The 26,876-nt window shown below is 40.1% G+C and overlaps 1 protein-coding gene across 1 annotated transcript in view; it reads left to right on the forward strand.

Annotated features, from left to right (window-relative positions):
- Fam81b (family with sequence similarity 81 member B) overlaps positions 1 to 26,876 on the forward strand; it is a 44,093-nt gene that overhangs the window by 6,437 nt on the left and 10,780 nt on the right. Inside the window, exons 3-6 of the mRNA XM_023561421.2 lie at positions 9,832 to 10,075; positions 14,990 to 15,108; positions 22,850 to 22,979; positions 25,397 to 25,503. Coding sequence (XP_023417189.2) covers positions 9,832 to 10,075; positions 14,990 to 15,108; positions 22,850 to 22,979; positions 25,397 to 25,503 — 600 coding nt within the window. The remainder of the gene's footprint in view (positions 1 to 9,831; positions 10,076 to 14,989; positions 15,109 to 22,849; positions 22,980 to 25,396; positions 25,504 to 26,876) is intronic.

Genomic DNA, 26,876 nt, shown 5'->3' on the forward strand with positions numbered 1-26,876 from the left:
TGGTTCCTTCTGAGAGCAAGTCTAGCCATGCACTTTCTTGGCTATAGATGCATTGCTCCAGTCTGTCCTTATATTTTTTTCATTTTCCTGGTGCCAATGTCTTCCTATGAGCATATCAGTCCTAGTAGATAAATGGCCTGCCCTACTCCCGTGGGAACCTCACCTAAACTAATCACATCTGCAGTGACCCTATTTCAAAGAAGATCCAGTTATCAGACACTGGATCTTAAAGCTTCAACATATCTTGGGGCGGAGAGGACTATTTAGTCCTTAACACCATTTTAAAATTTCTAATGTTCTTGCTCTTTAGTTATATTTTGGGTTTCTCATATAAGGGAGCCATGCAATACTTAAATTTATTTCGGTTAATATCACAGTTTAATGGTGCATCCATTTTCTTACAAATGATTCAAAGTTATTTATGGCAGAATAGTTCTCCATGAATGTAATCACTATGCATTACAAATATGTACTAATAAAAATAAAAACTAAGAAAAAAGCAACTCTGACTGGCCCAGCACCAGATAGTCCCAGCCCCATGAGACCTTCCTCCCAGCCTCACACCAAAGTCCAAACCCCACACTGAGCTCTAGTTCTGATGTCTGCTTGGACCCTGATCCTAGACTGAGCTCTGAGCTACTCTGGGACCTGTATACCATCATATACCAGCCAGAGCTGCCCTGGGCCTTGGCTTTGGATTTCCAGTCTGGATCTGAGAATCTCAAGTGGAGTCCCCTCTTCCTCAGTCTCTGGGTGAAAGTGGCCTGGCTTCCTGGACCAGGGCTCTGAGCTCTCTTCCTTCACTGAAAGGATGCTGGGCAGAAATACTGGAAAAATGTGGTGAAGACAAACCATTAAAAATAAAAAACAAAAAAATGACTAGTAATTACAAGAGCCCAGCAGAGGCTTTTCTCCCGAGGTTAGGAACTCCATCTGGACTGGTCTGGGATCTCAGTTAATTCTTCCCTTGCATGGTTAAATTTAGATAGCGATCATCCCAATAGTACAACATGCCAAGGAAGTACTGGGTGGTTGGTTGCTGTATTTATAGAATCAGGGTGGCCACTCAGGCTCCCCTGTGAAATGCCTCAGGGTGCACTTGTTGGGTAACCTAAAGAATTGAAAAGGACTCTCTCTCAGAAAATTAGGAAAATTCATGTGTGTGTGTTCCCACTTGTTGTCTTAGGATCAATGGAAAATCATAGTCTCTTTCCTCAAAACAATAGAAATAGGGGAAAAATATGAGGAAGCCTCATGTTTGTCTTGTGGGAATGTGGTAAATAAAACTAGACATCACCATTTTGTGCTTCATTGAGATTTAAAAGTAATCATGATAATTATACTCCAATTAACAGAAACTCTTAGGTATGAAAAAGAAATCTCACAAGTGAAAACTCTTCATTTAAATGTAACTTTTTAAAGAAACAAACTTTAGAGGAAAAGAAAGAGCTGCAGACGCCTTTGTGTAAGCCACGAATGTCCCCATGGCTGCAGGCAAATATATTTGCATGGCAGCCGGAGCTCCGAGGCCAACTGTGACCAGCAGGACCTCAGACTGGCAGGTGAGACAGGTGGCAGCCCTGTCCCACTGGTCTCCCTGGTGGCCTAGGGCCCCTCACCTGTTCTTTCTGAATAGCATTTTGACACAGCCCGCAGCACCCACAAAGAGGGCCTCTTAGCCTGGATCAAGGTGTGGCTGTTTGGTGGCTGTTCACACCTCACCCTCCTTGCAGACTTCTGCCTTGTTAACCCACAGCGTCCACCCACCTAGCCAAGTAAGCCCTGGTTAAAGACAATGCCACTGGGGCCTGGGGATTTAGCTCAGCGGCATAAGCACCTGCCTTGCAAGCAGGCGCTCATGAGTTCAATCCCTGGTACCGATTTTTAAAAAAAAGACAATGCTACTGAAATGTTTGGTTGCTAAGCACTCTCAGTCTCTCTTGCTTTCCAACTTTCTGAATGTCTCCAGAATTTAAGAGCTCGTATTTCCTATTTCCCACTCCAGTACCTCATTGTCATCCTCCCCTGTGTTACTCACTGATTCGCATGAGCAACCTTGAGCCAGTGGTGTCAAAGCCTCAGAATACATTGAATCACCCAAGTGCTTACACCCATATGCTTACTCTCCCTACCTCCCACAACATAGTGAGCCAGCAGGTGTCTTATTTATTTTTCATCACTAGGACACAATACCTGACACCCACAAGGAAGAGAGGTTCATTCAGCTCACAGTTTGTAGATGCTTCAGCCCACAGTCACTTGGTTCCAGGCTGGTAGCATGGCAGAGGAGAATTTATATAACAAAACAGCCTAGGGTTTGGCTCGTTTACCAGTTTAACACCATCAAGCAACAGGGTTTTTCTATTCTTTTTCCTGCTATTCTCTTTTTCCTTGTGATCACAGATGGTTCTAGCAGTGCCAGGTGTCACACACAGATGTGATGACATCCAGCAGAGGAAAAGCCACATTTTTCTTGTATACCTCTTTCTTTCTTTTCCTTACTTCCTTCCTTTCTTCCTTCCTTCCTTCCTTCTCTTTGCAGTGCTGAGCACTGAACCCAAAGCTTTTGCACTAATCTATATCCCAGCTCATTTTGCAATTTTGTTTTGTTTTGTTTTGTTTTGTTTTGTTTTGTTTTGTTTTTGAGAAAGAGTCTCACTGAGTTCCCCAGGCTGGGCTTGAACTTTCATTCTCCTGTTTCATTTCATTTCATTCTTCCTTCATTTCATTCTCCTGTTTCAGTCTCCCAGAGTGCTGGGATTACAGGCCTATGCCTCATATCATAAAGATAAAGAAACCTGACCCAGGCGTCTCACAGCAGGTTTCTCCTTGGATCTCCTTGACCAGAATAGTTTCACCTGCTCCTACCTAAAACAATGGCACTTCAACCCAGAAGAATGGGACTACATGATTAGTCCCCCCCAAAGGAGATGAGGGGCAGGAGGATGACTAAAATCGGGCAGAAGTGGGGGCTGCCTATTGGGAGGGTAACTCAGTGTCTGCCATGATGATAACACCTAAGACACAAGTTCTCCTGGGGCTGGGAGATACAGCATAGTTTACATGGGGCTGTCTAGGACTGACACCAAGAGATCAAACACCTGCACTGGCAAATCCAGGCCCTAGGTTGTCACAAGGCCAGAAGTAGCCAGTTCCAGCTCAACAAAAGCAAAGGAGTCAATCTGCAGTCCACAGTGAGGCTATGTGTCACACGAGCAGGGCCTGATGTTCTCTTCCCTCCTACCTCTGACTCACACCTGCAATCCAGGGTAGCACTGTCACCGTGGCGGGGCCTGGAGGAATGGGATATACAGATGGTACCATACGGTCGTGTTGAGCTAAGGGAGCAGAGGGCGGAATGTGACTAATGAAACCCCTGAGAAAAGCTTCCTTTGTTCTTGGATGGACAGGTGATAGGAAAGAAGAATCCTGCCCAGGCTGAGATGATTTCTTGTTGCTCAAGAAAGTAAACCGGAGGCAATTAAGCCTTTGACTTCACAGAGCCAATGTTTTTCTCCAATAACTGAGACTTAAGAGAATCATCAAGTTAGTAGCATCAGTCAGTCGACAATATTTATTGCCCATCTACTGCTGTCATGCACTCTTTTAAGATACAGGGATGCTCTTGCGAACAAGACACAAATATGTGTGTGCACAGAGTTGCACTTTGGGGGTTGGGGTGGACAGAAAAGAACAAGTAAATGAAACGATTTCAAGATATGTCTAGGTCTCCTTTTTCCCACCGCCTTTTCTGTAAAGAAGAGGAAAAAGTAATTTATTTTTATCACTCTAAGCTCTTGGCTGGGGCAGGTTCCTGTTACCAAGAGGCAAATTAATAAGACAAGAAGACAAGCAAGTTTGTTACACAATATATACAGTATTTGTCACATGGAAGAGGAGTGTTGCTGCATATAGCTCAGCAGCCTCAGTCTTTTAACAAAGGGCAGTACGTCTTAAGCCAGAAAACAAAGGACCCAGAAGTCTCAGGCTTCAGAGGGCAGAAACTGAGGTGTTATTTATTTCAACTGTTGTATTTCTCTTATCTAATTCTATTTATGTATCTTTTCCATCGTATTATTTTGATACTATCTTCCCCTATCATCTCTTGTAGTATTTCATTAGTTTTCTAAAAAAAAAGATTTCCACCTATTTTAATATCCCTGCTTTGTAGGAATCTATAATCCAATAGGTTATTTATCTGTTGTCTAGTTGGCTAAAGGTCCATGCCCTTTCTTCTGGCATGTGAGCTGATTTTGTCCTGGGGATTGACTTCAATCCAACCCTGGTCTTCATGGTATCTTCTCAGCTTCACTGATCCAGGGGTGGAAAGGTATTGATGAGCTCCAGGCTTCAGAAAACCACAGTGGACCCTTCTCCCGCTAAGAAAGAACTCGAGGAAGTCCTCCCCTTTTGCTCTTTGCTGAGCACCAAAGTCAGAAGAGGCCTTTTCAAGGGAAATTGTTTAGAAGCAACTGCTCAAAGTTAGTTGACCCCCAAGTTTGTTGTTGTTGTTAGCTCAACTCCCTTCCCTATGGAGGCCATCTGCCTTGACAGCTTTCTATAGAGGACACCTATGTCAGAGCCTGTGATTTCACAGGAGTAGGAGCAACACAGCAAGAGCAAGAGCAGATGTCTATCCTACCCTGTCTCCCAAGTCATTCTCCCCCAGCCAGTCTGCACTGTCTCTCACTCCAAACCAAGACAGCCATTAGATGCCAAGGAAAGAGACTCTGAGACTGGTGAACAGAAGCCTCTTTTCAGAGCACACTGAGCTCAACATGGATGAAAGGAAATGGACTGGGTAGAAGGAAAAGTGGAACCACATTGTAAGGCCAGTGAAGATGTCAGCTGACTCCACTGGGAGCTCCAATGCTGAGGTGGCCCTTCAAAGTTGGTCTGAATCACAGACAGCATCCCTAACACACAGAGACCAGCCACCAAATGCAGCTGGCCCCAGGAAGTGGGCGCGATCTGGCCAGGCAACCTTCCCAGGTCTTTGAGCCGCTGAAGGGAGGTGGCACTTCCTTCCTGAAAGGGTGCTGGCTGCCCCCTACCCACTGCACCACCCTGCTCGCTCACCAGTGTAAAATAACCCTCAACACTCTCTTGTCTCCTCCCCTTTTCTTTCAGCATCCTTCAAGCTCTTCTGAGGGAAAGAGGATGTGAAGGCAGCAGGCATGCTCATGTGGCTCAGAACTCTCATCAGCCCAGGAATTCTGACCCTGCAGAATTGTGCAGCTCTGTCTTATTCCTGCTGTGATGGGTCTCACATGAGCCATCGTGTTCCCCTAGAGCAGACGTATTTTAGCTCACATGGTTCCCTAGCTCTCAGCTCTCTTACTCACTGAAGCCCTAATTTTCCAAAGAGGCTGAAGCCCAGTGAGTTCTCTGATGCCCCTGGCAGTACTGAGTAGAGATTATCATGGCCTGAACGTAACCTCACCTGAAGGCTCTGCTGAGACACCAGGACCCCTGCAAGGGATTCAGCACTGCTTTCCATGGGACCAAGGTCTGCTCTGTGTCCCTCTATCCCACTGTTTCCCAGCCCTGGGCTCCCACTATGCAGTGGCAGAGTCAGGATCAAGCAGCAGGGGTGATGGATAGTGGGATAGTCTAGAGGACAAGAGGGACAGCAATGGTGTTTCTAAGTGGTTCCGAAAATGTCTGTCCCCTGTCACATACACACAGTGCCTCCAACTCAGGCAATCTCACTGTCTCTTCTAAACTTTGGTTGCCATGTACTTTCTGATAAAATTCAGTTTGCTGCAGATACTTTCAGACTGTTCAATGAGTGACACTTGTTGAATGCCTTATAAATATTATTTCAAGTGCCTTTCTTCCCCCTAAATATGTTTTTTTTTAATTTCAGTCTGGATCAAAAGCATCATCCATCTTCATTAAGCCCAAATCAGAAATTTTAAAATCTACTTTCCAAGTCCACTTCTGATCACCATCTCTGTAAGGTGCCTCATCTCTTTCTCGGTGTCTATCGTAGTCTCCGGTCCGTTCATGTCTCACATAGATTACTGTCTGTGTGTTCTCTACCGCTGTGTGTCAAAACATCCCCAAGCCCTGTGCCATAAACAACAAATAATCATCTCCCGGTTGCTGTGGATCAGGAATCGCGAAGAGGCTCCCTGGGTAATTGTGGCTCAGGGTGTCTCACGAGGTCACAGTCAACATGACAGCTAGGACCTCAGTCATCTGCAGCTGTGGATATGTTCTAAAGACAGGTCATTCTCAGAGCTGCTGCAACAGTAGCTCTTTAAAATAGTGGATACGATGAAGAGTAAGTGCGTTCCAAGAGGTTTCAGGGGACCAAGGTCGGAGGGCACCCCCACCTCTGCATACACCCAACATAGACTTCACAGCTTGGTCAGCAGCTCAACTCATGTTAGTGCAGTGACCTCGGACCAAAGTATTCAATTCCTCTCAGCCTCAGTTTCATCATCTTGAAATGGGATAAATAGTAACACTTTCTTCACGGCAGTATTAAGAAGATTTATTAAACAAATGATTTAAAATTCCAGTGAGCATGTCCAGCTTACATTAAGGGCTTAAAGGTAGATACTACTCTACTGGTTAAGAGTATGGGTAGCCAGTGGACACAGTGGTAACACTTTTGACAGCTAGGTGGTATTTTCTCCCTTTCTGGTTCTCAGCTTCTAGATCTATACTGTCTGATACAGTAACCTCAGGCCACATGTAGCCACTGAATATTCATGAGAGCTCTAGTCCAAAAGGAGGTGTACCATGGGTACAGAGTAACCAAATTTCAAAGATTTAGTACAAATATGTGAGAATATATTATTAACAGAATTCATCCTGATTAATGCTGCAAAGCTATTTACATATATATTAAAATTAAATATATTGTTTTTTAAACATTTTTTAAATTGGCTAAGTTTTTAAAAATTATATGTGGGGCTTGTTTTATACTTGTTTGGGAGAAGTCTTTTAGAAAGAAAGTTACAAAACTATTAAGTGAAAAAATAACAGTACTACTGTATTTTCTTCCTCTGCATAGCATGAGCTCCTCATTCTCCTCCTCCTCCTCCTTTGTGCCCCCACCACACTCCATGTGGATTTTGCCTTCCCAGTTAAAGCCATGCATTTCACACACTTAATCCTCATGCGCCCCCATCCATGATGATGGGTAACAATAACGGGATGCGTGAGTAACATTTCCTCAACTTCAGGCAGTGCTTAAGGAAAACTGGTTGTACAGTAGTCAATAGAAAACAGTTGACCTGGGAGGGGGGCAATTTCTTACCTTTTAAACTCTATATAGTGATGCTTAATATAAAATTGAAGGTAAGAAAGAGAAAAATTGTGTGTGGCAAGTGCCACTGGTCATCAGCTCAAGGTGTGTGCACTCCCCACTTCTTTGCTAATAAAAGTTGCTTGAGGATATGATGTGCCCAGTTAAAATACAACAGGTAGCCACGCGCCAGAGTTTCAACCAGTGAAACCCCGAAGTGTCACGGTGAGTCTTTCCAGAAACCCTTTTCTTGATTTCAAAAAAGAGGGAGGAGATAAATTCAGCAGCAGATAAATTCCATTCTCTCTGCTCTCCCACCACCACCTCCAGCTTTCCTGTCTGGAGTGTGAACACAATACTGCAAATGTGGAAGCAGGACACTGAGACTCTGAGGGTGACAGCACACCTCAGGTGGTCCAGGAGGCCTCAAGGAGCCTGCCTGCTTGGGGACTGTCTTGGTCTGTGTCCCAGACTTGGATGATCTGCTTCCAGACTTGTTACACAAACCACACAGGCACGACTTGTTTTCATTCTTAGGTTTGCTGTTGTACACAGCTAAAAACAATATTAGCTGATACTCACAATCTTCAGAAATCACTGAGATTCACAACCCAGCCCCAAAATTTGTCCTCAGGACATTTTTACTTCCAAGGAAATATTAACCCAGAGTCTCTCATTATCTGACTCATGTGGTGGGAATAAGTGGGAACTATTTGATCTGGGATTTTTTTGATCCAGCACATATAATTGTTATTTTAAAAATATGTATGTGCTGGCTAGCTGTATATCCACACATCTAAGTACCCATCTACACATCTATCTATGCATTTAAATGTATAGATATGAATATATGTTTCCTAGTTAACAGAATTTTGTCCTATTCATCATCTTATTCACAGGCTTTAGCAAAAGGCAATCCCCTTTTAAAACTTCCTCCTCTCCTAGGGATATTCATAAGATATTTTGCCACCACTCAGAGGTTGCATCATGAAAATCATCTTAGCCTAGGTTTCAGGATAGCTGGATCGAATTTCGACTCTGCCAAATAGATGAGTATGTGACACTGAAGCATTCCTTGGAATGAAAACCCATGCAGAAGCGCACTGTGCTTACCACACAGATAAGACTGGAGAGAACACCCAAATCCCTTCCACGGGACCATGAATTAAAAAGTCCCCAGAACTTAGTAGTATTACAAATATAAACTTCTCTTTCATTTTGATCTAATGGAATTCTGACCAGCTAAGAGGCCAAAAATCAGTATACACAGCACCTTTAAAAGTGGCCTGCACTTGGAGAAATTTAACGAAGTGCTTTAGTGTTGACCTAGGACCAGTTATTTGACTATTTTTCCTTATTGATCGAATTAGTATAATGCTGTTAGATATTGTATAAACACACTACAGTGTAAATTGCTAAGAGAAGTATATTTTATGCAATATTTTCCAATTTTGGCCATTAAATTTTCTTACAGTGGCTTAGCTTACTAATATTCCAAAATATATTTCTCCCTCTTTCTCTCTGTCTCCCTCTCTGTCTGTCTGTCTGTCTGTCTCTCTTTTTCCTCTGTGTCTGTCTGTCTCTCTCTGTCTCTTACTTTCTCTCTCTCTCTCTCTCTCTCTCTCTCTCTCTCTCTCTCTCTCTGTCTCTCTCTCTCTTTCTCTCTCTCTCTCTCTGGCATACTCTTGAAAATTGAACTCAAAGCCTCTGCACTGATCCACAGCTGCAACCCTTTACTGTTTCCCACCTAAAACACAGTAACTCTAAGATGTATTAGCCAAGTTTCTTGTTCCTGAAATACAACTCTGAACACCCACAAGTTAGAGGAGTAAGGTTTAGTTTGGCTCACGGTTTGAGGGGATTGAGTCCATGATGGACTAGCTCCAAGTCAGACACAGCATGGCCAAAGTGCAGGGCAAAGAAAAACTGCTGAGTTCATGGTGGCCAGGAACAGAGCAGGGGAGAATGCCAGAGAAGAACAAGTTAGGGAGCATACACAGCATCTAAGGCACACTTCCATGACCTGCCCAGATAGACCCAGGAGCACCTTTATCTAATCTGTAGCCTCTCTTAATCCAGCAAAGTTTGCATACTATATTAATGATCACAGTTACCCAGATTAGGATTCAAATTTTGAGCCTCGTCTCAGCCTCCTAGAACCCTACCATACCTGACCTGGTTTTGCATTTTTAAAAACATAACTGAAATTTTTTAAATTAATTTAAAAAATTTTTAGAAGTATTTATAAAAGCATAATTCATGAAGAAATCTAAAAACTTGCCTTGTGTATTCCCCACCCTCTTCCAACCACCACCAATTTGGCTTAAAAATTCATCATTGTACACAGAACAATGCCTCCTTAGGAAACAAAAAAATGCATGATGCAAAATCAAGGGATAAATCACATCTGCATCTTCAATGAGACATAAAACCAAGATTCAGACCAGGCAAATGCTTAAGGGCTATTTTCTCAGAGGAAAAGATAAAGGAGGAGCAGTAAGAGAGCAAATTAGGGTCCTGGGCCCTCCAGCTCATTCTCCTAACGCCCCTTTGTTTCCTTTTGTGAGCAGGGGTCGTCCTTTCCTTCCTACCATTGCCAAAACCCAGACAAGTCAGCTAGAAGACAGACTGAACCTCCAGGAGCGCACCATAGCATTCCTCCTCGAGCAAGCCTTCCGCATCAAGGAGGACATCTCTGCTTGTCTCCAGGGGGCCCATGGCTTTCGAAAGGAAGAGGCACTTGCCAGGAAGTTGCTAGAAAGCCACATCCAGACCATCACCAACATCGTCAAGAAACTCAGCCAAAACATTGAGGTAGTTCCTGTCCCCAATATGTTGGCATCGTTGCTTGACAAAGATTATCAACTGCCAAAGTCATTTTTCAACTATAGGAATGTGTTGCTATTGTTTAAATTTAAATGATTTTAAGTTAGCTGCTCCCAAAGAAAACAGTTCAGTTTTTGACAAGAAGTAAAAAAAATTCTATTAAAACTATGTATTGTACATCTATCTTGTGACAGCAAAGATAACATTATGTCAGACATTGGGCTAAGGTGCCTGTGTTATTCTAAATCACTATCAGTGCAATGATTTCTTTTTTTTTTTTTTTTTTTTGGTCTTTTTCCTTTTTATCGATACCAGGGATCGAACTCACAACTGCCTGCTTGCAAGGCAGGTGCTTATGCCGCTGAGCTAAATCCCCAGCCCCTAGTGCAATGATTTCAAGAAGAGGCTTTCATAGAGCTTTGACAGTGCTGGTTCAAAAAGGCTCTTCACAATCTGACGCCAGAAATCTCTTTCCCCATCTCCCTCCCTTCAGCTGTGCTGACTTCCCAGCCATCCCTTGCTATTACTCTGATTGGCTCATCTTCCTTTAGCTGCTCCTATGAAATGGCCCTCATTTCCCCAGACTTGTGCTCAAAAACCACCTTATAAGAGAGGATGTCCCTTATAGTCTGTAAAATAATGTTCTTCCTCACCCCAACAGTTTCAATCTCCCTTAAACTCAGTCTTAACCACCGCATTTATCATAATCTATGATAATCTGTGTCTATTGCTTATTTTTCCTTTTCTACAATATACTCTGCATAAGGTAGGGACTTTGGTTCACTACTGAACCCTACACCAGACAACAACTTGAGTGGTATGTAGTCAGTACCTTGCTAGTGTTTCTTGAAATAGATGGTGTTCAAATGAAAATGAAGTTTTTGATCAAAAAAAGAAAATTTGGAGGATATGCGTAGATAAGCACATTTTAAACTATAGTTCTCTAACTTTTTAGAATGTATGTGCATCGTGCATCTCAGATAACAGTTTTCAGCAAATGTTTTAGACCATATATATCAAGAAACTGGCCAAAACTTTGCTCCATGATGAAAATGCACAATAATGCCTTTCCACAATACTTAACCTTCTCTAGTACACTAGATGGATGAAAAATGAAAACAAACAGACCAGAAAAGGTAATTAGCCCAGAAATTACTTGCTCATTAATTTGAGCTTAAAGTCAAGGATATTTCTGGATTAATTTTCTATATGTTCAGGATCTAAAAGACCCCAAAAACACAATTGAGAGAATATAGAAAGTAAAAACCTCTTTCTGAACTTTTAAAAAGGGATTTTATTGGTGTTTGGCATATATTTAAAGTGCCCCAGTGTTTCTCAGGCCCAACAAAATATTATCATGAAGACATTAAGAGGCAGACAGCTCCTTGCCTTTTGAGATGACTAGTAATCAAGCAAATGTAACTCTAGTACTGAAATAAGACTTTGATATATGAGTTAAATCTTCTTGGTAGTCAGAAAGAAAACAATATTCTCATCAAAATGTTTCTGTGAATATTCTGTATTTTGATCTTGGTTGTGGTTACACAATTGATCACATCTGTCAAGATCTTTCCAGAGGTGCCCTTTGATTTGTGCATTGAAATATATATTAGCTATCCTCCTAAAACACTCTTGCTATTAAGGTGGAAAATAGTTCCCATTTCTCTAGTATCTTGCTGAGAGTTACTTATCCTACAATAATAATAGCTCTGAAAAGAGGCAAAGCCCCAAATTTTCCAGAAATGATACCATCTCAAGATATTTGCAATCCTGGTAAGGTTTTGACACAAATAAGAGAAAGAGATACCTAGTCTGATTGCATACAAAATTGCATTGAAAGAAATATGTTAAAGGCTTTAGATAATGTTGTTAAAATTTTATGAAAGAGAAACTATATGGCTAGGTTTAGTAAATAACTAAAATTAAAAGTAATAAGTACTTTTCTAGATGAATGGCTACTATCCAAATATTTTAAAAGAAGCCAGACTTTCAATTCAGTCAGTCCTCTTGCAATTTAGCCAGCAAAATAAATCCAAATGTAAACTGACAGTCGACTTGGGTCCTTAAAAAGAATGAAAACAATTATTTTTAAATGTATCAAAATTGTAGCAGTTAAGTTTCTTGTTCATTTTTAAAAGCAAATTATTTTTAAAGCAGGTAGGTCATTATGTTTTTAAATTAATTTATTTTTAACTCAAAAATGAAAATGTTAGGTACAATATTACTTTCATCATAATTTTTCCCCTAATATATAAAAATAATTGTTCATTGCAATTAGTGTAAGAGTTTGGGGGAAAATTTTAAAACCTGTGAAAAATACCCTCCCAATTCTACCACCAAATGCCAGTATCTGCAAATCCCTGCATGTATTCTCCTCCTCCAGTCCGTGCAAGTATTCCACCGAGGAGGAGGAGACTATTTTTGCGAGCACAATCTTTAGTATAAAATTACAATAAAAGCTCTTTCATATGTCATTAAAAATCCTTGGTGTGGAACATGTACCATAATTTGCTTAATTACTGTCTAATGTTGAAACTTCTTTGTCCATAAATATATGTCCACCTTTGGATTATTTCCATAATATACATGCTTCAAAGTGAAATTACTGGGGTACTAGTGCTGTGAAATTTCTTGGTACATGGTGCCAAAATGACTTCCAGAAAGTTTATATGCTTCATTTACACATCCATTAGCATTATATGAGAGTGCTTCTTTCCACTGGGCCTATGCCAGCACTGAGATTTATTGTTTTAATCTTTTTTAATTTGATAGAATAGAACCAAGATCTTTTTTTCCTTGAAGGTATTGAATTCATTTTTCTAAAGTGACTACGAAAATCTGTATTTCCTCTGCCAATAATCTGCCCATGTCTTTGGCCAATTTATCTTCTGGAGTTTTAGTACTTTTTAATTATTATGAGTTTGATGAGCTCTTTTGTAGATTAAGGATAATAACCTACGGTACATTGACAAATGTCTAATGGTTAGCAATCAAGTTTTTGAGAGGACCTTAGGTGCAGTGTTTGCCCATTTCAGTAGTATAACTAAGCTTCTGCTGAGATTTCAAACTACCAAAACAATAGCCATGAGCTCAAAGCATGGAAAAATTAATGCACTTTAGCTCTTACAGACAAGTACATGTTCATTGCAGGACACCAATGAAATTCTTATCAATATCATTTGTTATTCATGTTTTTCCAGTGTCCTTTTTATATCTTAGTTGTGTTTACAGTGTTTTTCACATGTCCTGGATAAGCATTCAAATAGTTTGCTTCGTAAGTTACATCATTAGGCAAAGATCAGAAAATTCTTCCTATATGAAATAATTTCTATTTTTATGGCTTAATTTGTATGTGTGCATGTGTTCGTGGTCTCAGGAATCAAAGCCAAGGCCTTGACCGTGCTAAGCATGCACCCTGTCATCAAGCCACACCATCAAAGTGTCTGGCTTAATTACAATCTATACTTTCCGTCTTCTTTTCTAAAAAAAATCTATATTGAGATGTGGCATGAGTCAAAGATTGAAATATCTTCTAAGTAACCAGAAAGCATAACACCTTTTATTAGGATTTCCCAACAATTCCCCCTGATTGATTTGTGGGTCTTGTAGTAGGGCATTCCTCGCTTGCAACCTCCCACTGAGGTTTTCTTTACAATATAACATTATGCTACAGGTCATTATTGTGTTACAGTGGGCCAATCTGCAGTACCACTACTACACTGAGTTAGTTACCTTCTTCTAAAAGATGTTTCAGTATGTAGTAGATCAAGTTCCATTTCATCGCTAATCTTTACCAAAAAAAAGAGCACATATATGCAAAGACATGAAACCACGCTATCTCCAGTGTCACTGATATTTACATCTTCAATTAATGCTTCGTTTGCTCTTAGGTTTCTAAGTTGTTAAGTTTAATAATGAGAAAGAATCATGTATGGTCTTTGAAATTCCTGTAACTCAGCTGCTACAAAAAAATCCATTTTCACCTCATAAAATCTGTATACCTACATTTAAGCATAGTTCAGCCCTTTGTTAAATATAACAGCCAAACCTGAGCACTTCCAGACATTACAAATTTGTGTTTTCCAGAGTTCCATACTCACATTTTTCTCAATAAATAAATATTTTTATGTGTCAATACCTCACATTGGAATTTTAAGACAAATATTTTCTATAGATAGGTAGGATATTTAAATTTTTAAGTTAATATTTATAAATAGCTGCAAAAAATTAAAAAACAATATTCTCAGGACCAGCAACCTGGCAGTATAAGAAAATCAACCTTATTTCCAAAATATTGTGAAGATATGACTCAAGGACAGAATTTGAGCACACATGTGTCATGAAATCTCTTGTGTTCTCTAGGAAATCTTTTAAAAAGTCCTTTTGCCCCATATGCATGAAACAGTTTAATTCAGATCAACTTGTGTCCAATCATTATCTTCTTTATGTTTCTGATCCAATCCCTAAAAGACCTTGCCTGATGCCATATTAAAAAAGGTTTTTTTCCCCTCAATTTACCATCAATTGTGAAATAGATTATGCGTGAAAATGTTTTACATCAGTGATAGCCAAATGGCAGCTCATGGCCATGTCAGCATGATAAATATATTCTATTTGGCCTTTGACTGTTTAAAGACTTTTGAATATTTTTACATGGAGAGTATCACATAACTCTAGCATTTGTTGAAAAGCTAGTGCAGTGCCATTCCCACCTGGGCATACCCAACTGAAATCAAGCCATTGCAACCTCCTGGATAAAACAAATCAGATCTCTTTAAGACAGACCTCTTTCACTTGTTTATCTCATCAGCCTAACTATAAAATGCATTCACCTGCTTTAAATGTGTTGCTATCATACATGACAGGAAACCATGTCATGGGGATCTTAACTGTAAATTACAGATCTTGGAAGACCAAATAAGAGCTCGAGATCAGGCGGCCACAGGAACTAATTTTGCAGTGCATGATCTAAGCATCAAACACCTGCAAGGAGTTGGAGACCTTCGGGGAAGAGTAGCCAGGTAAGGACAGGCACAGTCCATGATTAGCCACTGAGTTCTTCTTTCCAAATAAATTTGTATTGTAGAAAGCAAGGTATTGACTTTGTATGAAGCCAAGCTGATGAGATGGTAGTTGAGAAAATGTCCCAAGCAACTTTGAAAGCCTCGTGGGAGCCAAGGGTTACCCAGAACATCCAATTTTGTTCCACCGGCAGTGACCAGATTCTTGCCTTCCCAGCCCACAGCTCCACAAATGCCAATACACATACATAGACACCCCATGACAACCACATATAAAATTCCCAGGTGTGTAAAACATTCAAGGATTGTGGGACTGGACACGTAGCTCATTGGCACAGCACCTGTCGTGAGTTCAATTTCTGGTACCAAAAATATATAAATAATAAAATACTTGAGGATAAGATGCGACAAGACGTGGGCATGGAGGCAGGCTCTTACAACAACCCACCTGAGAAATGGCGAGAGAGCATGCGGAGGCCATGAAGTCCAGGGCCTTGTGTGGCCGTCCCAGGGCCACAGACCTTGAACACACACGGAAGACAGGGCATCTAGAATAACTACTCAGGCTCCTGGCGTGGGACTGAAGAAATGTGAAATGCAGTTTTGCCGAAAAAAGAGAAGAAAATCAGAGGGCAATGTCATATTTGGTTTGCATCATGCTGTTTATGAGAAGCCTGTAAGAAAGGGTCGGAGGTGGCCTGGGATTTTGGTTGGCCGATGACATATAGAGCTATGGCTCTGGGAAAACCTTTGCCATTCTGAAGTCTGGCCTCGTTCCTCTTTAAAATACAATTTAGGAAATAATATTTATGATTCAAAAACTCTCCTCAAAGAACTATCTGACCATCCAGAGACTATCTATGTGTTATTTATATCATGCATAAGTTATACAAATAAAACATGTAAAATTCTAAAGTGTATTAGATATTTGATCACAAAAAGAATTTTGTATCATATCTGTGAGTTACAAAGTGAGATAACAAGGCAAATACAAGTAAACCCACAACTGTGCTTACATGTATTTTTGCAAGAAGAGATTTTGAATCAAATATGATTTGGCTCGATTTGGTGGTGTGCTGCTGACACTCTCACGGTCTCTCCCTAAGCCACTCATACAGCTGTTATCTTTTTCTTGTAAATCCTGTTTTGCACGCAAGACAAAAGAACAAGTGGATTTCAGATAAGAAGCTCATGGGCTTATACACAACACTTTCTGCTCTGTTCTGTTTGTGTGTGTGTGTGTGTGTGTGTGTGTGTGATGCTAGGAACAAAGCTCACAGCCTTGGATACAGTAAACACATGCTTTAACATTGAGTTACATGTCCCAGACCATATCTTTCATTCATTCACTCACTCATTCATTCATTTATGGAAACAGAGTCTTGCTTTATGGCCATGTTGGCCTGGGACTTCCTGGGTTCCAGCAGTCCTCCTGCCTCAGCCTCATTCATAGCCTCTGCCGGCATGGGCCACTGCATGTGGCTAGCTCCAGGTTCTTACATAACCTTCGTCTTTAGACTTAAGCAGTGATTCTGGGACAAGGTCTTATTTTCCCTTGAAGTGTCCCGCCTCTTATACGGAAAATTTCTGAGACCTATTTGGTAATCTGAGACAGAATCCGGCTAAAAGCCATGAGAGGTAAAGTCACCCTCTCCCATTTCTTTTCTGTGTTTTTGCCAAGCAAATGACTAATGGACAAGCTAAGGTATATCGATTACTGGCTTTGCACATCCGGTGACTTTAATTCTAATTAGAATTTTGGCATGAGTGACATCAGATCGAGTATTTTAACATAATCCCTAGCAAACACTTTAGTCTTCATTAACCAGGCTCAATATTTAACAATTACAATGTTCTTTGAATTTTTACACCTTATTTTCTACCTTACTCTAGTGGTAGTTCAAAAAGCAAACACTTCCAATGAACGGAAGCTCTCACCACTGTCCAGCCTACCTTTCACTCCCTTCTCCATTTGATAGATTTGTTCTCAAGTGCAGAAAAGGGAGAAGCAGCGGAGGCCAAGCACACCATACAGGTGGTTATATCATAACAGTCTGTAGCAGCAGCGAGGGGAGGTCAAGCAGCAGGACAGGTCTGACTCTGGGACCAAGGCAAACCTGCGTTTTAAAAAACAGTAAGTTGTGTTCAAAGTAACGATCATGCCCTTTGAAGAAATCTGATGTTCTGGAAATTAGCAATTTTTGAAAAGTTAAGAGGGGATGCTTCTGGATAGAGAGCAGGACGAAGACATTTTCCATCACTTGAGACATCTCAATGCCAGTGGAAAATCAAAGAAGGAAAGAGAAAAGTCCATCTTTAACATGAAACACATTTGCCACAACTGCTGACTGCCACAAAGCTGTGTGCACTAACTGAACCCTGGGACATTCAGAGAAATGAGTCTTTCTCAGACCTTAAACATAATCACTTCCTGCAAACCAAGAGTTGCAATATCTAAAGCCTCAGGCAAAATAATCATAATAAAGCACTATTTTTAGGGTCTCCAGTGGGCTGCAGGAGACGTGGGAAACAATGCTTCAGAGTCCAGTTGACAGCACAGAACAGCCAGAGAGGAGCAGCTGGAGATCCAGAGTTCCCTTTATCATTTCCTTTATCCTGAACCTTCCTCCTTGCCGGGCCATAGCTGAGAGAAACTGGCTGGAGCAGAACAGGCCAAGGAAGAGAAGGCCAGGGTGTCACAAAAGAGAAGCTGTGGCTTAAGATTTGCTGTGAGATACCCAGTGCATTTCTTAAGGGGGCAATCAGGAGCAGTTCCTTAACCCCAGACTTAAGGAAATATGCTTGATATTGAAAGCTTCCTTGGAGAATAGTAGCTAACCTGCATCAAACACACTCACTGATCTGCAGAAGCTAGAAACGTTATAATCTGTCAAGAGATCACATCTAACCATGCACAACAATCACCTCTGCTGTCGTCTTAAGATAGACAGATATGAAATGGATGGATGGATGGATGGGTGGATGATTAATACATAAGCTAAAGACTGACAATGTGTTTCATGACAGGAAATGCCCAGAAGAGTAAAACTTCACACCAAAAACCTCCTGATTTCAAAGAAATTAAGAGAAAAGGAAAGAGGTGAAAAACTACTTCATGAATAGTCATGTATAATTTGGCCCCTTCCAAAAACTGTACTAATCTACTGTGACTTTTTAAAATGTAAACCCCAAGGATCAAAGGTATCAGCATAATAGTCTTGGAACACAGAACACAGATGGACATGTGGCAACTGCCTTAGCAGATGTAATAAAGACAATTTTAAAGTGATGGGGTGAGGTGGGAACATTTGGGTTTTACACACAGAATTCCCAGAAGTTTTCCATCACTCGTCTCCAAGGAGAGGAGCTGAGACAAGCCAGGAGAGGCAGAGCCAGCAGCCACGGCAGTGCAGAGGACACGTGGCAAGACCTTGAGTAAGGCCTGGAGTCTCAGATAGAACATATTGTACATCAGACATATTGTACTTTTTCCTGTACACACATATCTGTCGTAAAGTTTAATTCATACATTAGCACAGGAAGAGATTAACGACAACAGTTCATAATAAAATAAAAATTATAACAACATAATATAATAAAAGTTATGTGAATACTGTCCCAATATCTTATTATACTGTACTCATCCTTTCCATTTAATGTTTTCAAACCAAGATTGATCACCAGAAAACAAACTGCAGACTGAAAAATTGAATAAGGCCACACTACTAGTGTGCTATGAGCCTCTTAGTTATTGATGATGCGAACCATAGTCGTGTCTTGCTTTGAAAATATATAAATTAATTTCAAAAATAAGATTCAAGAGGTTCATTCCTAAAAATTTAAATAACAAAAAATATAGATAAATTGGAATTTCTCAGGGACAAAAGAAAAATTTTAAATGTTACAGAGGTTAAATATACTACAGATCTTAAATATAACTAAAAATACCAAGTTATAAAAACAAAAGGCACAAGGAAACCACCCCAAGAGAAAAGAAAGTGTTTTTTAATATGACACTGGTTGTAGGAAAATGTTGTACATGACATTAATACATGTCATGACTTAATACAAAGACCTGAATAAGAAACAATGAATTCTTCAGAAAAAAATACTCATGGCTATTAGAGAAGAATGTTGTATTGAAGCAGATACTTGAATCTCTGGGTCATAAGATAAAACTCTAGAAAAAATGATATAAGAACAACTAACTACACCAGGATATCCTGGTGGCATTACTGAACATCAAGGATAAAGAATCATTGGGCCTGCAGGTAGACAAAGCAAATCATATAAAATAACAGTAAAACTCTAGTTATCTGAGATTTATCTACTTTACCCAATCACAGAAAGGAATGAGGTCAAGTGGATCATGCTCATAATGGCAGTAAAAATGTAATTGTCTTAGTCACTTTTCTCATCACTGAGACAAACATCTGCAACTTAGGAGAGGTTTCTTTTGGCTTGCGTTTTGAACGTTTCAGGCTTCACATGGTTGATGGTACAGTGGCAGGGCTGGGCAGAGGGAAGCAGCTCGGATCATCACAGCCATGAAGTACAGAAAAAGCCAGGAGCAGAGAAAAAGAGAAACCCTTTTCAGCCACGCTCCCAGAGACCGCCTCATCCTGCTGGCATCACATTTAGCTACAGCGCCCCCATGATGCAATCACTTTTCAAAATCCCTGTGTATGAGTTCCTGAGGCTCAGAGGGGACATCTAGATATAAATCATAACAATGATCTTCACCAAGATACCTCTGAATATAAGGCCAGTTGAGCATTCTTAAGAACTTAAAGATTCTAACACTCCTGAGCTCTTCTTTCAAAATCTGGATGGAAAACTCTAGCCAATCAAGAAATGAGCCAAAATGAAGGCTCTCAGGAGGAAAAAAAAAATCACAGTTTAAAGGACCATGAAGGAACATAAGCTACAGATATAGAACTGAGACTCAGTAACTATAAGAGATTTTGTTATAGAACACAATGCAAATGTCTCTTCATTTTGACATTTAAAAATTAGTAACCAAAACTATTGAAAGAATAAGTATTAAAATGTATTTATTTCCTCGTTTTTTGGCACATGGTCAACAGATGCTTTCTAAAGCTGAGGCAGTAGTTATAAAAATATAACAATTCCAATCTATGATAGCTTTTTATAACTTCATTTTTTAGAAACAGATTTCTCACAGTGAAGAGATAGATATAGTCAGCCCTCCACATATTTGGCTTCTGTATCCATAGATTCAAGCAACCTTGGATGGAGACTCTTTTCTGCATCATTCCTTCCTAAACAATGTAACTATTTACATAACTTTAACATTCTGCTAGCTTCTCAAGTAATCTAGCAGTGATTTAAATTATACAAGAGGATGTGCATGGGTTATACACTAATACTCTTCCATTTTATATAAGGGATTTAAGCCTCCGAGGATTTGAGTATCTGTAGGGGGAGAAGGTGATAAATTTCCCTAAAACCATTCTCCTATGGATACCAAGGGAGAGTTGTACATTAATAAATATACACGTGTGGCTGGGGATTTAGCTCAGCGGCATAAGCGCCTGCCTTGCAAGCAGGCAGTCGTGAGTTCGATCCCTGGTACCAGTAAAAAGGAAAAAGACAAAAAAAAAAAAAAAAAATATACACATGTGTATTTGTGTGTGGAGTGTGTATTTTGATCAGAATGATAACCAAATATTAACTATATTTTTCGTGAGAGAGAGGATCTGGGAGGATGTTAACTCTTTTCTTTCTTGTTCCTTCTTTTCTCTCTCTCTTGTCGTGTGTCTCTTGTGTGCACGTTTTCTCTCTCTCCCCCCCACACACGCTTTCTTTCTTTTGATACTGGGAATCAAACTCAGTATCAAAAGAATCGAACTCAGAACCTCCTGCTTGCCAGATTCCTTTTTCTATATTTTTTTGTAGATTTTTGTAAACATTTTTTAAATGGACATATAGTATTTTAATAGAAACAAAATCGTCCTTCAAAAGAAGGCAGAGAACTTCCTTTTCAAATACAGTGTCATATTCAAAAACTGCTGCTCGATCTTTGCCAGCATCATGTAAGGGGTTTGGCTGGGTGACAGCAGGCTGGAGGGATGAACGCTGGTAACTCTCAAGCTGAGTAAATAAGCAGCAGGTCCTCATCCAGTGCGACTGCTCCCTCTGTGCAGGCACTGACTCAATGCTTTGCATTCCTTGCCTCTTTCCAACTTGAAACAGCTTTATGAAGCTGGTGGTGACCAAACCGTGCAGCTGTGCAGTGACTTCAGTATCTTTATCCCTTTTGGTTCAGATAAAGAAAACAGAAACTCGTAGGAGTTAAGGAAATTATCCCAGACCAGAAGCCTAAGGTGCAGCAGAGACAGGTCTCAAAGCCTGGTGTACGTGACTCCAGAGGCCGGGTTCTGAACCAGTGCCTGCCCTGCACTGACCAGCAGGCTCTCGGGATAGAAGGAGGTGACGGGACACAGTGGTCTCAACCTCCTCTCCTGAATCCTTTGGGAGTCTTCAAAATGGACATAAGGACAATTCAACCAGTTGACACAGGAGTGTGGTTCCGATAATGGCAATTTCTACACCCAGATGTGTAGAATGACTTCCAGCCATGACTTGTGTGCACGGCATCTCGCGCTCACGCTTAATCAGGTCGACTGCTTTTTTTCTCCCAATGGCCCCCCACCCCACCCCAGTTACCTGGTAAGCCTGCAAGGGCATCTCAGGGCAAAGTTACCAGCTCCACTTACCTTTGATTCAACATTTTGGCACCAAAAATCTCAAGTGAAAAACTTCGATCTGGGTCCCAAAAAACACTGATAGTCATAAAACCAACAAGACCTACAGCACTTAGCATGACAACATGAAAAATATTACTTGATGACAGTCCAAGAGGTTATTTTACAAAATGACAATTATCGTGACAGCTCCATTATGCAAAGGCATATCCCACAGTGTGTTGTCTTTTATGCACATTTTTGTGTATGCACCTTTTATGCACATATTTACATTTCTTGTAACTGATCATTCATGCCACAATCTACTGATTCCTTAAAAAGGCCCTGGGAAATGGCAGAGGGGTGGGCCTCTGTGTATTTTTCCTCCCTGATGTGCTGGGAAACTGGGTAATCTTCAGTTCAGCTCCATCTTACCAGAGTTCCTTCCATAAAATGTCAAATGCTACCCGAAAGCCAAAGTTTCATTCATATGTGAGTGTAAATTGTTTTTGCCTAAGGTAAGACAATACACGACTGAGATCACTTGAGGAACAGGGTCTTATTATGGATTGGAAGATTTTGTTTGGGTGGGACAACTTTTCTAAAGGATGATTGGCAGTCTGGGGGTCAAGGAAGAAAAATGGATTCACAACATAATATAGAAAAGGAAAAATCAATTTTTCCTAGCCACAGGAAGTAGGATGTATTCTCAAGACATCAAAATCTGCTAATGCTTTTATAACTGAGTTCATATAATGCCCAATATGTAAAAAAATTTCCCCCAGTGTACCCCAATATCCTCATGTCTATCAACTTGGTTCTCTGGTTCGGGTCAATGTATCCAGCCTGGTTTCTCTCATCGTTAATAGAAAAAACATGAAGCAAGAGATTCCTCTATGTTGTCCTACACCTACAAACACATTATTCAAAGATAAGAACTTTTGCCATACAATGAAAGAATGTAGGACCCCGCTATGGTATTTAAGAAATGTTATGAGCCTAGGGTCTCACACAGATTTCCCTCTCGGCACTAGATGTGATTCGAGTATCATGAAGCTTTCTGGAGACATCCACATCATCAAGCAGGAGCACCGGCAAGCCGAGAAAGCAATTCAAGAGCTTGCATCTGCCATAGAAATGGTTTCCAAAAGCTTGGATATAAAGGTAACTGAAAATAGATGGACGCTTACATGTTATTGCCAGAAGCAAGATCAGCATACTTACTCAAAGTCCAGTCAGGTGGTCATTTTTTTAAAAAAAAAAAATACCTCCCTTCTACAGGCCTTTAATAAGACAGAGCATTCCGGTACACCACTGGAACACTCAGCTCGGTATTTAAACAACACTCCCATATCCCAGGCCAGCTGCCTTTTGTAAGCTCCTTGTATATAACCACTCCCCTGGATTCCTGACCCGCTGACTGCTCAACTCCCTGTGGAACCAGGGATTACAAGAAAAGGAATTTCCCATGAGCACTATTATTATTAAAGATCCAGCATTTATCCAAGTTGACCATGGTCTATCCCTATTTAAACCCTGCAATGGTTCTCTCTCTTACAAAAACATGGAAGTCCTTTGGCCTGGACTTTTAAAGTCCATCTCTTCACTGGTGCCTGCTGACTGCCTGTGCTTTTTAACCCATTGTTTATACCCAGTGACACTGACCTAGCCATAAATACTTACCTGGGGATAAATTTGACTGTACCTTTTGATAGGCAGTATTTTCATTTTCACCTTCTAAGTATACTGTAATTACAGTTAGGATTCACTCTTTGATACTCATTTTAGTCTAGATTCTTCAGAAACAAATGCCATGAAAGTAGGTGAATGAGCGATTTCCCGAGGCAAAAATCTGTGAGGAGAAAGGGAAAGGGGTGGGTGAGACAGAGGCCCTGCAGACCGTGCCACAGGTGAGTCTGATTCCTGCAAACATGGCAGGAGAGGGAGGCTTGAGCTGTTATGCCAGAGAGCGCTGATCAAGCTCTTGAGTGGACTCGAGCTGTGAGGTCCTGGCTGGAGACCCATGGGAAGAAACCGGGACCAGGCAGGGATGCTTCTGAGCATGGCATTCAGGCCCTTGGCCAGGTCTGCCCATTGCAGTAGACACCAGATGCTTGTTTTCCAGCGAAACCCTAGAAACTAGAAAAAATGCTTTCTTTTGCCTCAAGTGCTTGAAATTTTTGTTCCTTTATACGCACTTTGCTTATTATTTTCTCCTTTCATGTGGTAACGGTCACGGCCTATGCTTTTCCTGCTCTGGGTGATTGTTCGAGATTTTTTATAGTCGTGTGGGCTCAGTTGTTGCAGATGTTCTGGGAAAGAATGAGTGCTGGATGCTTGTAAATTAATAAGTGCTGGATGCTTGTAAATTAACAGATTCAGTAAAGAAATCCATTAAATAAAATTCATATTTTCATGTTTTCCTACATCTTTATTTCTATTTTACTTACTTGACTACTAAGAAGAAAAGTCATTTAAATTAGTAAAATATTTTCTGTGCTTGTTTATCCTAAAAGGCTGCTGCTCTTCATGTTCATAAGGCTCAAGGTTCTTTATTTTCCACTGTGAGTTTTGCTGTTCATCTATAAAAACTGTCATTTTTATTCTAGTCCCTAGTATGTTTTGTCATGAATAACATTTTCTCTAACATTAACATTGCTCTGCCTGCTTTCTTTGCCTTTGCCAGGTGTAGAGGCAAAGGCTGAATGCTAATTATTTTGTCCGACATTTCTGCTTTCCCCTGTGTCAAGTACCTCCTGCAGCTCACCATTCAGGAGCTATTAACTGCTCACTCGGTATCTATTCAAACCTTTCTATTATTCACCTGCTCCTTATTTAGGGGACTCTGATTGCATTAAATGCCCACTTTCTTTCATGTGATCATCTGGTTCAAGAATGGTTTTGTTTGGCTAAAACCAATCGTGTTGTTTTATTGTCCTTGACAGCAGTTAGACAAAATTATACGCTGCAGTTTTGCATCTATATTTTAATCCAGTTCTGTATCTAATGAAACTTCTCCAATGTGGCTAGCAATGCCGAAGGCATACTCTTACTTGTTAATCCACGACTGAAACTGTCTTTATTATTCATTTGCAATTCATTTGTAGTCCTGTCAGAATGCTCTCTTGAAATGGCTAAAACCAAATCATAAGGCTAGTCAGAGCCTAATTGTGCATTTAAATGTTTATTTCTTAAGTTGTTGTTGAGCATTTATCGTTAGTAACCTAATATTCATGAAGGACATACAAGTGAAAGGATATAATGGCTTACTTTTGTAACTGGGGAGGCAGAAAGCAAGAAATAAATCAATAAGCAAACTAAAGGCATTTGTCTTTTTTGTTATGTTGTCATGTAGCCTATTATCTAAAAGAATATTGCATTCTTATCTAAAAAGAATATTACACTATTTCCTGGGAAATAGCAACTATAACTGTGAATCCTACTCATCTGAAGAAATCACTATCCAAAGCAAACACACTTTCGAGTCCATTGCCAGGTCCTTTAGGAATAAAGTGTAACTGATGTACTTGCTGGTGGTTTTGCTCACACACAAAAAAAGCTCCTTGTTATACTTTCCTTAGGTAACACAGCTCTCGGGAAAGATGGAGGCTTCCATCTTTGAGCAAACCTCAAATTTAAAGATGGTCCAGGGAGATTTTCGCCAAGAAATGAATCTTTTGGAATTCAAGTAAGTGCATGTAAGAGTTTTCATTGTGTTAAGTATACCCCTGAGACTTTTCCCTAATGAAAACGTTAGCATTAACTAAAAACCTACCCCAGGAATCTGAACCTGGCTAAGCAATAAAGTAGCAAACTGATACAGAGACTATTCTATGCTAGTATAAATCATATAATATTCATAAAAGAATATAAATATTAATTTCATCTCTTGCTTTGGTGGCATACTATCTCAACTCAATTGTCATACACATGCTGACCATATAAATTTACTACCAATTTTATATTAAAATGCCTCAGTTAAAAGCACCACTGAAATTAAACTTATTCCACAAGATTATTGAATATGTTTTAGAGCAATTTTGATTTATGGGCTTTTCCTTGAAGATTTCCTCTAAAATTCTCTCCTCACTCCTTTACATCATGTCTTTTTAAAAACTGGTCCTTATCCCATCTTAGACTGAATTTTTCTTTATTCCACGGAGTAAATGAGATAAATCTCCCCAGTGTTCAAATTATTGCCCCTCCCTTTTCTCAGATCCCTCTTGTTTATACAAATGACCACCAAGCCCTGTGACTGTGTCTAGCCCCTTGGGTGCTGCTACCTTACTGCCCTGGGGCCTGCCTTTTTTTCTTCTGTGTTCTGTACCATTTGGGTTTAATGCCTTGGTTAAGTTCGGGGTTCTGATAATCTGATTTCTCCATTTTCCCTATTTCTACTGCATTTACTAAATCCAAGCCACTGATGATAAGATGCATTGCTATGTTTGTATATGTGTAACACAGGAAGCCAACAAAGCATAGCATGCTATCATTTTAACACCTCTTTTGGACACAATAAAATAGAAAAATGTGTGTTTTCTAAAAATTGGTAAAAAAACAAAACAAAACAAAAACAAAAACATAGTGATCACTAAAACTTCAAGAAGTGGCTGTCTTGGGGAACCAGAAAAGATCTACCACCTTCATGCCCTGAGAAAGCTTTTTTTCCTGGATCCTTAATTCTAGAACGGTGAGCATACTCAGTGTATGCCCGTGTGGTGCTTTATCTCATCTTTTTAGTTAAGAATTAAGACAAAGAAATATAATGAAAGTAGTAAAGTAAACTGTTCCTAAGCACAGTTTAAGAATTCATTTCATTGAGAAGAGATGAGATTTAGAATCCAGAATGAGACTAAATTAAAAAGACAAATAGAGCAGATGGAAACAGGAAATATTTTGAGATCTAGGGCTGACCATCTTATTGATACTTGTTTTTTCAGTCTTTAGTATTATGGGAAACTGGCTTATAGATGAATCAGTCATCAACACAGAAATCTAGACATTTCTGTAGTAGTACAACCTAGTTTTTTGTTTTTTTTTTTTTTCATTTTAAGTGTGAAA

The sequence above is a fragment of the Cavia porcellus genome, unplaced genomic scaffold (assembly GCF_034190915.1).
Source record: "Cavia porcellus strain 051 isolate PalLab524CR breed Dunkin Hartley unplaced genomic scaffold, mCavPor4.1 scaffold_2, whole genome shotgun sequence".
Lineage (NCBI taxonomy): Eukaryota > Metazoa > Chordata > Mammalia > Rodentia > Caviidae > Cavia > Cavia porcellus.